We start from the raw sequence: 13,885 nt of genomic DNA, 5'->3' as shown, positions 1-13,885 counted from the left end.
ATGTGGAGAAGGAAGAGTAAAAGTTTGAAGATAATGATGAGGTTACAAATTGAAATACTGAAAGAAAGATTCCTACGCTTAAGTGAGAAAGATACCTCATTGATTGCCCGTGTTAAATCACGTAACCATTTTCCAATCCCATCCTCCCTGACCTCTCTCTAGCATTTGACAGTATTGACCATCCTCTCCTTTTTATACTTACTTTCTTTTTTCTGTGTTGCTGAAAATAACATTAAATGTACTATTTATAAAATGCTTTCATACTTGCACATTCAAAAACCTTGACAACAGTATTCTAATCTATTTAAAAGTCTTCCAAATGAAGTAGGTTTAGAATCTATTTATTCAAAATATAAATATTCAGTATCTTCTAATTAGTTTATAATAATAACCAATTGACATCAAAGAAGGTAATAATTGCCTACATTCCAACAAAAGCCTTTATATAAATGTTGGATGGGAATGAAAAATGACCACTGTGATTTAATAAAGGCAGCCAATAATATATCTTTCACTTAACTCCAGGAATCTTTGTGATCTATCTTTTTTTGCTGGACAGCTATTAATACTATGAATCAAAATAATAATTTTATTATAATATATTAATATATAATTCATATATTTATATTTTGATTTATATTCTAAGATATCTATAACTTAGAATGTAAATTTAATATAAATATAACTACAATATAAATTTATAATGAATTTATAAGTAGACTTTGGAATTGCCATATCAACAAATGTTTTATGGAGATTTAAAAAATAATGAAACAAAAAACACTGAAGCCAAAAACATTGTTTTTATTGAATATATCTTTTTTGATAATAATTTTTAAGTGAGAGTAAAAAGTTCTACCTATAAGAAGTAAAATGTATTCTAAATATATCCTTTTATATCACTCTTAAATGTTTATATATTTTACAATATGTAATCATATAGTAATAATGCATCTGTCTTATACATGTGTAAATACACACACATTGGTGATGCACACTCAAAACATGTTTATTGTTAGAGATTATTGACAAAAATAGTTTAGAGATCACTGCCCTAGTAAAAACCAAAAGTTCTGGGGCCAGAGCCAGAGTTTTATGGCTGCAAAAAGTTGTGGCCAGTTAGCTGAATCATTTAAAACAAATGAAATGTGGCATAGTTCATGAAACCGCCTGGAGTGATGGTTAGAAAGCTGGCTTTGGAGTGAGGAAGGCCTGGATCCAGTTCCTGCCTCTGATATATCTTGGCTGTATGATCCTGGGCAAAATGTTTAGCTTCTCATTCATTGCTCTAGGCAATTGGCTCAGAATGTTATCGTTCTCTCTTGTTTTTCAGAGAGGACCGATGCCATCACAGGTGATACCTTAACTTGAACATGAATTGGATTTAAGGAGGCAGAGTTGCACGAAGTCATCAGTGTCCAGTGGCAGGACAAAAATCAGGATGATTGTCAATGGCCTGGGATACAGGGGATCTTTGAGGTCTGTCCAGGCTCTACGTGCTCCATAGCATCTGCTTTGATTGCCTTCATGACTGTTGGAACAAATTGTTCTCATGTGCCTCTTCTGCTGGGGGAAGTCTGGAGATGCTTGGGATAGACATCCCCCTTAGTCCACTGATACTGGTTACTCTCAGCCTGGTTTTTAGCTTGACTGCCAGGCAATTTAACTCCTTGACACCCCATATACACCAAGAATGTAAATTGGACTGAAGGTGCAGACCTTCATCCACAGGAGGAGTGTTCCCAACTTTGAGTTTCCCTGCCAATGCAATCAGAGGTCTTAGAGCTATTTCTGTTCTCCTTACAATAGAAAATAAAGGAATGCAAAATTCAGAAGCTGAGTTTTCATTTCTATTGCTACACCAACAGATGGGCCTTTGGCTTTTCTTCAGGAATTTGAAGTTTATTGTTTAGTCATTACATAGTATTTCTTATTCCAAAGTGGCTTTTTAAAAACCCCAAAACATTTATGGGTTAGAGCATTCTCATGACATCCGAGGATAGATTTCATCACCCTACTTTTTAGAGCTTAGTCTAACAAGGTAACTCAGGTATTGGCTGTAGTTACGGGATGCAAACAAGGGTCAGATGACCAGTTCATCTGCTTGGAGAGTCTGAGTTGTGGTTGAGATCCTTAGGAATTTCCTATAGGGATCACTCTAGGTAAACTGTTTAGTAGAAGCTTGCCTTCAGTGTGAACTCTTATCTTGTTTGTACCTCCCTCTCTTTCAGTCTCTTCCCCAAAGTATTCTCTTCTCTAAGACCAGGTCTTGTTCTCCTGGGGCCCTTAGCTTATCCCTCCTCTTGCTCTCCTATTTTCTAGCTCTACATTAAAACTTTTATTTCCCCTCAGTCCAACCGATGCTCTCCACAGCTACCCAAGATTCATTATTGGCATGTTCTCGCTCTCTCCATTGACACTCAGCTGTTCTATGTCTCAGGTTTTTCAGAGCCAGGTACTCGGTGCTTTCCAAGATGCCAGGGAAGTACTTCTACAGCTTTATCCCAATCTGTAACTACAGATTCTTGTATTAAGGACAAATTTACTTGATTGGGGGCTATAGATGGGACCCAGAAGACTATTAAATTACTGGCACAGAAGCAGCCTATCTCCTAGAGCCAGGTTCTTAACTTTTTTTTTGGAGTCATGGACGGCCTTGGTTGTCTGGGAGATCTGTTCTCAGAATAATGCTTTAAATGTTCAAGATAAAATAATTGGGGTAAAAAGGAAACCAATGATATTGAAATACAATGATCAAATAAGGCTTTCTAAATCAAGTTAATGCTCCCAAGGTTAAGAACCCCTGCCTTTAGAGAGTCTAGCACAAGTTATGGGTGCTGGGACAGGAAAAAGATGACTTCTGGGAGATGACAGGATCACGGTGAGATGGACATGAGATTGAGGGTAGTTATCACCATGGGAAAGATGCTCACTCCCATCCCGGACATTGGTAAAATCCTAGTCTCACTATAGTAATTTCAGTTTCCTCATCTATAAAATGCTTAGATTGGATAATCTGTTAGGTTAAGGGAGAGTGGTCTCTTCTTCCTACATTTTATGTGCCCATTACAATGAAATTCCTTCATGAAGCCCTGCTATGACCTATCCTAGGAGGCAGCTAGGTGGCACGGTGGATAGAGTGCCTTGCTTGGAATCAGGAAGATAATCTCTTCTTCAGTTCAAATCTGGCCTCAGGCACTAGATGTATGAACTTGAGCAAGTCACTTAACCCTGTTTGCCTCAGTTTCTTCATCTGTAAAATGATTTGCAGAAAGAAATGTCAAACCACTCCAATATCTTTGCCAAGGAAACTCCAAACAGGGCTGCAAAGAGTCTGAAATGACTGAACAATAAACTACTTATCTTTCAGGGCCTTCATACCTGGTCAATTAAATAAAACATTGCCAAGTAAAGAAAAAGACTGTGCTAATATTAAATGTTTTAATTTTCTTTTTAAATGGCACTTTTTATGAAACATGAGGGACAGTTTGGATATTCTAGTTTTTTTTTTCTTTAACAAAATGTGATGAGATTTCTAAAAGAAAATACATCTGAACTGACAAGGACAAGGTGAAAACGAGCCATGCAGACAGAAATTTTCCCAGTTAAACTGAGTAAGAGAAAACTGATGTCAACAACAGATCAAATGGCAATTCTGGAACTAAACAAAAAATCTGAAGTGGAATTAGAATAATGATATTTCTCTGAGAGGATATGGAATTGCACCGAATCTTCCATTTTGAATCCTGGAAATCTAAACATGGATTCAAATCACAGAGGAAGAGCATAAAATAGACCCAAAGGCTACTAGAAGGTCACTTGAGTAGAATTCTTTTTTATCAGAATGCTCTACAGTCACTAGAACTAACCTATAAAGGAAGCATTTGGCCAAATGTGGAGGATTAGAAGAGGAACTACTTGATCACTGCTGCAGAAGGCAGGCAGTTCTACTGAATTTTCTTTGTTCTCATGTATTTTTTTATCCAACCAAGGTAGGCAGTGACTTTTGTATAGATCCCATATTTTCCCTTCCGGGCGCATCCTTCTCCCCAGCTGACAATTCCAGTGACGAAATACGTATCCTTAAATTTGGTCACGTGTGGGCCACCACTGTCTCCCTCACATGCGTCCTCAGGTTGGTTGTCATAGCCAGCACAGAACATGTTGGAGCTTATGGTGAAGGTACTGGACAGCTTGCATGTGTTCCGATCCACATAAGGAACCGTCAGCATCTTGAGGACCGCGGAGGTGCGACCTCTCTCGTGGACGCGGCCAAAGCCGCTGACCACGCCCACCTTCTGATTCATCAGGACGTCCTCAGCCCAGTCCTTTTCTGGTAAGCACGCGGGCGCCACGTTCTTTCGGAACCGGATGGGTTTCTTTAACTTGATGAGAGCGATATCGTTGTCGTAGGTTTCTCTCACAAAACCTTTATGTGCCAGTACCTTGTCCACTTCGTGGGCCTCTTCGTTTCCATCTTCTTTCTCAGTGTTCCGCTCGCCTAGGAGGGAGTAAGGTCTGCGTTAGCTTGGGCTAAGATTAAAATTCTCTGGAGACTGTATCTTAATTTATAATGATTTGTAAAATAGATTAAAAGAGTGCGTCAGAGAAGGACAGTGCACTAGCCACACAGAGCCTGTTCCATTGGCTGGAGCTTCCCAAAGCTTGAGCTCTCCTTCCCAGAGCCCCCTTCGCAGTCCACCTACAGGAGTGCCAGTGCTGCTCCCCGAGCCGCCTCCCCTCACTGGAATTCAGCAAAAGAGGCTTATTTCCTTTCGGGACTCAAACTTGTACTTTCAAGTGACATTGCTCTTGCCGAGTCCCTCTGTTTTAAGGGTCTCTGATCTCATTTCAGATCAGTCTAGTCTTCAGATACAAGGAGTCATCTGGGACAAGATGTCTTCCTGGTGCCAGGGAGCCACTGAGACCAGTGGCCTTTGGTCCCCCTTATCTGAGGAGATGAGCTTCAGCCTTTGTTCTTAATTTATTATTTTTTAAATTCATTTCTTTGTTCTTAATTTAATCCAAGGTTGGAGCTGAACTATAGCTCAATTCAATCAGAGAGTATACTATTTCTTCTTTTCTTTTCTTTTTTAATCAATACTATATATTGGTTCCAAGGCAGACGAGTGGTAAGGGCTAGGCAATGGGGGCTAAGTGAGTTGTCCAGGGTCACCCAGCTAGGAAGTATCTGAAGGTATATTTGAACGCAGGATCTCCTATTGCTAGGTCTGGCTCTCAATCCTACCTGCCCCCAGAGTATACTATTTCAAACTCAATATGAAATTTTCCCTTGGATTTTACCAAGACTTGGGGGCAGCTGTGTGGCTCAGTGGACAGGCCTAGAGACAGGACATCCTAGGTTCAAATCTGGCTTTAGACACTTCCCATCTGTGTGACTCTGGGCAAATCGCTTAACCTCCATTGCCTAACCCTTCCTGCTCTTCTGCCTTGGAATCAATACACAGTATTGACTCCAAGATGGAAGGTAAGGGTTTTTATTTAAAAAAAAAAAAAGAATGTGAGCTCCTTGAGGGCATAATGTCTTGTACATAGTAAGGACTTAATAAATACTCATTGGATTGGAAGGACATACACAATGAGAGACTTATGGCCCATGTTCATATTTTCTTCAGTTGTTGAGATGCACATGAATTATAGTCACTTACCTACCACCACTTGGAATCTCTTCATTGGGAACATGCAGTGAGCTGCGGAGAGGATGTTGTACTCATCCAGAATTGTACCTCCACAGAATCCTTCTTTGTTCTCATCTATGAGAAGAGCCTTTAAGGAAAAAGATAATTACTTTTAAAATGAATATTCAAAAGAGAAGACTAGACCTTCCTCCTTTTGTTGGAGAGGGAGAACACCATAGGGCCATGATGACAAACCTGTGGCATGGGTGCAAAAGATGGCACACAGAGACCTCTGTGGGCATGTACACAGAGTTAGGCTAGAAAAGCAGAGGGAATCGGGTAGACCTGCTCCCTTCCCCCTCTCCACCATGCCTCCCCACCCCTCTGCCCAGCAGTCCAATGGAAGCACTTATTTCCCCCCCATGAGCAGGGGCCTTGGGCCACCCCCTCCTTTTGTCCCTCCCCTGTCTGGGGTCTCTGGGGAGCAGGGCAAGGCATATAGTCTCTAAAAGGTTCACCATCACTGCCAAAGGGTTGCAAATGCTGTCAGATGATATCCCTGAATGAGCTGGTATTCTTTAGTTGTTTTTTCTTCATTACAAGGGAATGCAAACTCGGTAAGTTAGATTTAGGGGGATATATTCAGAGATTGCTGTGATGTAAAAACAAAAAGCATCAATAAAATTTTATCTTTAAAAATAAAATAGAATTATAAACTCCTTCAGGGCAGATACTATTTCATGTTTGTCTTTGTATCCCTGGCACCTAGCACAGAGCCTGACACACAGTAGGAATTTAATAATAAGTACATGTTTGCTTAATTGCTTTAAGAGAAGACTGCTGAAGGCAAAAATCATCACTGTTCATGGAAAGGAAGGAAAGAAGGAAGAAAAAAGAAAGAAAGAAAGAAAGAAAGAACAAAAGAAAGGAAGGGAGAACAAAAGAAAGAAAGAAAGAGAAAGGAACAAAGGAAGAAAGGAAGGAAGAAGAGACATTTCTAGCTGAATTTTGTTGATCTATTTAGCACACCAGTGATTAGCAAAGTACCTGGCATATCGTAGGCACTTAACAAATATCTATTGATTGATTAACTTGTATTTTTAAAGTCATATAGGTTGGAGGAGTTGTAGTCTTCCTACTAAAGAAATCACAGGGGTTTTTTTGAATTAACATTTTTTTCTAATTAAAAAATTAAACACAGACTAAAACAAGTTTGGATCAGAATGTATAAAGTCATATGTGGTGAAGGGGTTATAATTTCCATAATGAAAAAAATCACAAAGAGTTTTTAAATTATTTTTTTTTCAATTAAGAAATCATAGATAGTTTGTAACAAATTTGGGGCAGCAGGTGAATGGAGGGTGCTAAATTTTACTGATTCTTTTTGGTGGGAATTTGTGATGAAGCACGTCAGGGGTTGAGGATGAGAAGGGGTGCCCTATTCAGTTAGTCTGTTGTAGGGAGCCTCTGAAGGTCTTTACCATTCTGGCATCCTGAGATTCTAATCTAACTGTACAATCTGAATCTAGGATCTAATGACCTCACTTCTGGACTATTGCTTTACCTTCCTTATTAATCTCCCTGACTCCTGCTACCTGTTCTAATCAACGAAACTGTCATATTAGCCTTCCTAAAATGCTACTTCTATCATACTATTCCCTGATGGTAGAACTCAAAATGGCTCCCTGTATTAGTTTACTGTATGAGTGTGAATGTAGTTGATGCTTTCCCCTAAATCTTGCTGAAGGAGGCCAGTCTTTAGAATATGTTTGTTATGTGAAGAATGGGAACTTTCTTCTACTTCTGTAATATGTTCTCAGAATCTATCTGTTCTTGCTATACAGAACTAGGCAAATGTGATGGTTTTGGAGTGAATAGAGGTATTTGTCAGTGTGATGTAATTTCAGGGGCATTAGGGAAGTTGTGATACCCTCAAATATTTAGCCCTCTCAAGTGCTATAGAGTCTAAAGTTCAATCATAAGAGATTAATCTCATATTTTTTTCCTGCTGCCCATCTTTAAAATGCAAATATTTTCAAACAGGTAACATCAGACTGATTCCCAGTTAATGACATCTAATTCTGCTTTTCATAGGAATAACATGAGGGCTCAGGTGTCTCGGAGTAAAAGATCCTAAAAAAAGTGGGGTGGCAGAGATATCAAAGACAAATTTCAATTCTGTCATAGTTTTGCCAAAGTCTGGTTTTGGTATTAACAGTTTTAAATCACACTTTCTTTATCAGAAGGCAAATAGTTCATATTTCTACAGTGCTTTATAATTTATGAAGATGTTGTGACAATGCTGAGAAACAGATAGGGCAAATGTTATTACCCATTTTCAAGATGAAGAAACTGAGGTACAGAGAGTTTGAAGTGACTTGTCCCATATTATATAGCTGGTAAGCTGTGGAGATAGAACTATCATTTTCTCTCTTCTTTTTAAACCACTTACCACTAGATACTTTGGGATACTTCAACTATAATCATGGGTCCATGTTAAATCCCATGTGAATCATGAATTTAATGATTATAAAATACTCTGAAAATACAACTATTAAAGGCTTTCATTACTATAGTCTATTTAGCAACTTTTTATTTTATTTTTTAATTTAATTTTTAAATTTTATATATTTATATTTATATATATTATATAAATAATTTTATTTAATTTTTAAATTTTAATGTTAAATGCTAAAACATGGGAATATTTCCATATAGGCAATTATCACATAAAAAAAATCATGGGTAAAACAGAATCTTCTTTTCATGTCCCATTTTTAAAAAAACTCTTATCTTCCATCTTAGAATTTATACTGTGTATTAGTTCCAAAGCAGAAGAGGAGTAAGGGCTAGGCAGTGAAGATTAAATGACTTGCCCAGGGTTACACAGCTAGGAAGTATCTGAGGTCAAATATGAACCCATGACTTCTTGTCTCTAGGCCTGGCTCTCAATCAACTGGGTCACCTAGCTGCCCCCAATATCATGTGTTTTCAAAATACATACATATAAACATATATATATATACACATATATATATATATACATATATATATATATACATATATATAGTAAATTCCACATACTACTTTCAAAATTATCCTTTTTTTCCCCCTGTGCTTCCTTCTGAACTTCTTTCTGTTCACTTTTGTTCATTAAAAAAACAAGTTGCAAAGGTAGTTTTTTAGGGTTTCATTATCATTAACCACTCCCTACACTGTCCCATAAAAACCACAAATCTCTCCTGCTCAATTAAAAATTGAGAGAAAAATCTTGTAATAAATAAGCATAGTCAAGCATAGAAAACATTTTAAAGGGTCTATTAACTCATAATCTGACCTGCATAAGGATCATCTTTATAAAAATTTGACAGTACTCCCCACCCCCACCCCCCATGGAAGTAATGAAATTCTTTAAAATCTTAAATTGGCAAAATCCCTCCCTGATGAGAATTGTTTTCTGATGAAAATAATAAGACTATCAGTGTTGAACCATGATCAGCAACTGTTAATGTTATTACCCTACTTTCTCTAGCCTCCAGAGAAGCAGGCTGTCACTTAATTGATTAATCAAATAACCAGGTATGAAGGGTAATATATATCTTGGCCACTAGATAGTGCTCCCCATAGATCACCAGTCCAGTGACTACATTAGGAGGTTTTCACCACATATATTCTGGATTTCCTAAAGATAGCTATTTCCCTTTTGTTCAATAGAGGGTATTCAACCTTCATACTCAGCCTATTCCCCTCTCTCCACAGAAGAGCTCAAATTCAGTAATGATCTAGGACAGTGATGGTGAACCTTTTAGAGACTGGGTGCCCTCACCCTCGTGTCTCTTGTGAACTGCCTCTCTTACCCTAGACAGGGGAAAGAGGAAGATTCCCATTGGGCTGCTGGGCAGAAGGGTGGGTGAAGTAAGAAATGTCTTCAGGCACAGTGGAGAGGGTGAGGAGAGCATCTCCCTCTGGCATGTGTGCCAGAGGTTCATTAACACAGATCTAGGAGTAAATTCTAGCATATGTTCCAAAATTATTTAAATAATTACAATACTTTTCTCTGAACTGCCACCCTGCATTTGGCAAATCTGTAACTACTAATCAAATGATCTTTCTTTTTTTTTTCCTAGTCAAGGAGCATTTATTAAGCACCTACAAGGTGCCAAGCAATGTGCTAAATGCTAAAAGGGATACAAAACGATAGTGAAGACAATCCCTGCTCCCAGGTTGCTCACAGTCTTAGGGAGGAGACTGCCTGTAAACCCCCAGTGACAAGTACATGATAACCTAAAGATGGTCCATAGAGGGAAGACACCACACAAGCATGTGGGAAAGCCTTGAAGCAGAGCAAGGGAGGATCCTCCTGAAAGCAGGTCTCAGAGAGAGGACATCGAGCACTCATTTCTCTGAGCAGTGGCCCGTCTAGAACCGGCAGCTCCTGGAATCAGAGGTGCTGAGGGCTTGGATGACACCCTGGGCTTACGAGAACCGGGAATGGTGGGAGGCATTGGCCAACTCTCAGGTGAGTATTGGTTCATCTCCAAACACACACACACAGTCATCAGAGCTCTCAAAACAAAAGCATTCTCCACCCTGCCCAGGCCTCAAAACAAAAGCATCTCTGCCCACCCTCCAGCCAGGCAGGCTGCATTCCACAGACCTTTATCTAGTATTTGTTCTGTGCTAAGTCCTGAAAGCAGAAAGCAGAAAGAAAGCCCTCAAGGAGCTGATGTTCTAAAGGAGGAAGACAGAGACAGACAGAGTCCGTCCATACAGGCCACCAGAGACCAAGTTCCCAGCACTGAGGTAGAGAGAGGCTGCTCTTGGAGGACCAGAATGATGACTGAGTCATGGGCTACTCTCCAATTCCTGTCCACATTCTCTGGTCACTCTCTGTCTCCTTGGCCCACTCGGGTCTAGAGACCTCAGTTCAAATTCTGAATCCTGAACTCACAAGCTGTGTGGTCCTAGGGAAAATCCCTTGCCTTGCTGAAACAGGTTGCCAAATGATGCCCTGGGTTGAATGGAGACTTGGAATTAAGACAACCACAGCTCAAATCCTGCCTCAGATGCTCAAATGATCTCTTTCATAGATGACCAAATTGTGACCAGTTGCTGAGAAAAATAGAAAACTTTGATGACTGCTTTGAGTACAGAAAGGGTGACCATACTCAGGAAAATCCAGATTCTACTTCCTCCATAACATGTTATGTATGGGATGCAAAAGCAAAAGTTGGAAGAACTCTGATCAATGCAAATGCCAATTCATGATTCTAGTGAACCAAGGAAAAAGGATGATATCCACCTCTTGACAAAGAAGTGATAGATTCAAAGCATAGAATGATATCGTTTTTGAACATGACACATGACGGAATTTGTTTTGCATAATTATGCATATTAGAAACAAGGATTTTGTTCATCTTTTTCTTTCTCAATGGGGTAAGAGATAGGAAGGAAAAAATAGATTTCTGCTCATTAAAAAAGTTAATTAAAACAAAATAGAACTAGACCTTTTATCCTTTAAAGGATACATGTTGGTTTAGGACAAGGACTGTCTCACTTTTATGGTTGTATTCTAGCTCAGTGTGTAGACCATAGTTGATATGTAATACCTGATGATATTATTATATAAATTTTAGTTATTACTATTATCATTATTATTATTACTATACTACGACGATGACTACTACTACTACTACTACTACTACTACTACTACTACTACTACTACTACTATCAAAACCAAAACCCACTTATTGACAATAGGGAAGTTTCTCTGATATGCTGATGAGCAACACAAAAGAAGTGATGGACAATTGACTAAAATGACTCAAAGAGTCTTCCCAATAATTGTAGAGAGGTTGAGTCAGATAATGAGTCAGAAGATGAGGTTTATAATGCATATTATATGCATAATGTATATATTACATACTATAATCACTTGCTACCCTAGATTGACAGCTACATTGGACTCAGTTTAGAGTAAGGAGTGGCTGAACCCAAAAGTTCAGCTGTGGAGACTCCAAGGCTATGTAGAGTGTTTTATTTATTTATTTTTAACATTAAAAGGATATTTTTCTTTTAATATTTACATTTGCAAAAACCCCCAAATTCCTCCTGACATTCCCTCTCTATTGGAATGTCCTTTATCATCTTACTCCATCCCCATTTCTAATATCCTGTTGTGCTTCATGGCTCGGCTGAAATTATGTAGAGTGTTTTAAAAAGTTGATTGCCAGCCTGGACCATTTACGAACCCAGGTTTGTACAGGAAGGCTGTAGGTCTAGAGCACTGATGCTCCATCAGCTCAGGTAGAGTTGCCAAAAGGTCAGCTGGTCCCCAGAGAGGCAGAGCTATCTTACCTGACTTACCAGACTAACCGGAGGTTATGCTAGTGGGCAGGGGTGGGAAGTGGGAGGAGGGTTTGGGGGGAAAGTTGGGAAAATTGTGTAACCTACCATGCTGCCAGGTGACAACTTTGACACATGCATTTAACATATCTCTACATGTAAATGAACATATTTGTGATGTTGATAAATGTATCCATTTTTTATCGCATGTTTTCTTATTTAGATTTTTGTTATTTTGCTGTTAGTATTTCTTTGATTGTGTGCTGGTCTTTTGCTTATACTGTGGCCATATTTGACTATTAGTTATGCATTCTTTTGAAGACTTCTGTATTTCTTAATTCACTAGTGGACTGTTACTGAGGACACCTATAAGTACTGTTTCCCTCCTGCGTTGTTTGCTACTAACTATTCATTGTTCTGGCTGTGCATGCTTAGTTGCTCACTTGCTCTGGGTACCATTACTATGTGTGTACCTGAAATGTCCTGCATATAATTTAGCAATTTAGTTAATGAAGTAGCTGGTCCAGAGGGACTTTGCATTGTGCTATGTCTAATTCCTATAATGTTAATATGAAGGTGATACAAATAGTATTTGAAATGATTGCCCATAAAGTTGGGATAATTATTATTGTTGTTTTGAATATTGCTGCTTGTTATCATGCCTTCCTTGTATACCAGTAACTGGATACTGCAGTGGATATAGTTCTGGGTCAGAATTCAGGAAGATCAGAGTTCAAATCCCACTTCTTAGCTATATGACCTTGAGCAAGTTACTTAAACTCTTTGCTTTAGTTTCTTCATCTGTAAAATGGGGATAATAATAGCAACTATCTTCTGGGGTTGTTGTGAGGTTCAGTATTTATGAATATTTGTAAATTACTTTGAAAGAATCTGGCACATAGTTGGTGCTGTATAAATGTTAGCTATCATCTATTATGATGCTCAAATGTACTTCAGGTAATCTGACAGACTGAAGTGTATTAGGAAAAATCAATCAGTGAGGCCACGGAGAACATCCATAAACAATCTGTATCTTTTCCCTTGGAGAAAGTTCCAGCCTACAAAAATTTAAACTGTTCTGTTTAGCTTTTGAAAATCTTCATAAACTGATCTCGATCTGCCTTTCTAATCTTATTTTGCAATAATATCCACCCAAAGTAATCTTCTTTCTATTCCTTATATACAATTTCGGTCTCCTCCATATGTTCTTCCTTCCTTCCTTCCTCCCTCCCTTCCTTCCTTCCTTCCTTCCTTCCTTCCTTCCTTCCTTCCTTCCTTCCTTCCTTCCTTCCTTCCTTCCTTCCTTCCTTCCTTCCTTCCTTCCTTCCTTCCTTCCTTCCTTCCTTCCTTCCTTCCTTCCTTCCTTCCTTCCTTCCTTCCTTCCTCCCTTCCTCCCTTCCTCCCTTCCTCCCTCCCTCCCTCCCTCTCTCTCTCTCTCTCTTTCCTTACCACTAACTTTTTTTAAAAATCCTTACCATCCATCCTAGAAGTAATACTCAGACAAAAAAACAGTAAGGACTAGGTAATTGGGGTGAGGTGACTTGCCTAGGGTCATATAGTTTGGAAGTGTCTGAGACTATATTTGAACAGAAAACCTCCTGGTGCTCTATCTAGCATGCTAGACATTCCTATCTCTCTGCATTTTCACTGGCTTTCTCCCATTCCTGAAATGAATTCTCACCTCATCTTTACCTCTTAGAATCCCTTGTTGCCTTCAAAATTCTGCCCAACTGATGTTTTTACCTCCTACCCCAACCTGACTTACCTTCTGTTTAATTTGTATGTATTCATTTAGGTATATTTTATCTCTCCTTACAGTTTATTTATTTTCAAGTCTATCTGACCCTTTGTGACCCCATTTGGTTTTTTTGAGGGTTTTTTTGCAAAGATACTGGAGATG

The 13,885-nt window shown here is 38.8% G+C and overlaps 1 protein-coding gene across 1 annotated transcript in view; it reads right to left on the bottom strand.

The window, feature by feature from the left end:
• Window positions 1-784: 784 nt before the first annotated feature.
• Window positions 785-13,885, bottom strand: part of F10 (coagulation factor X) — a 33,781-nt gene continuing 20,680 nt past the window's right edge. The window contains exons 7-8 of the mRNA XM_001374223.5: window positions 5,670-5,787; window positions 785-4,501 (exon numbers count right to left, since the gene is read on the bottom strand). Coding sequence (XP_001374260.3) covers window positions 3,948-4,501; window positions 5,670-5,787 — 672 coding nt within the window. The 3' untranslated portion in view covers window positions 785-3,947. The remainder of the gene's footprint in view (window positions 4,502-5,669; window positions 5,788-13,885) is intronic.

The sequence above is a fragment of the Monodelphis domestica genome, chromosome 8 (genome assembly GCF_027887165.1).
Source record: "Monodelphis domestica isolate mMonDom1 chromosome 8, mMonDom1.pri, whole genome shotgun sequence".
NCBI lineage: Eukaryota > Metazoa > Chordata > Mammalia > Didelphimorphia > Didelphidae > Monodelphis > Monodelphis domestica.
Note: the sequence above shows the minus strand (reverse complement) of the source record. Positions and strands in the feature narration are given on the sequence as shown.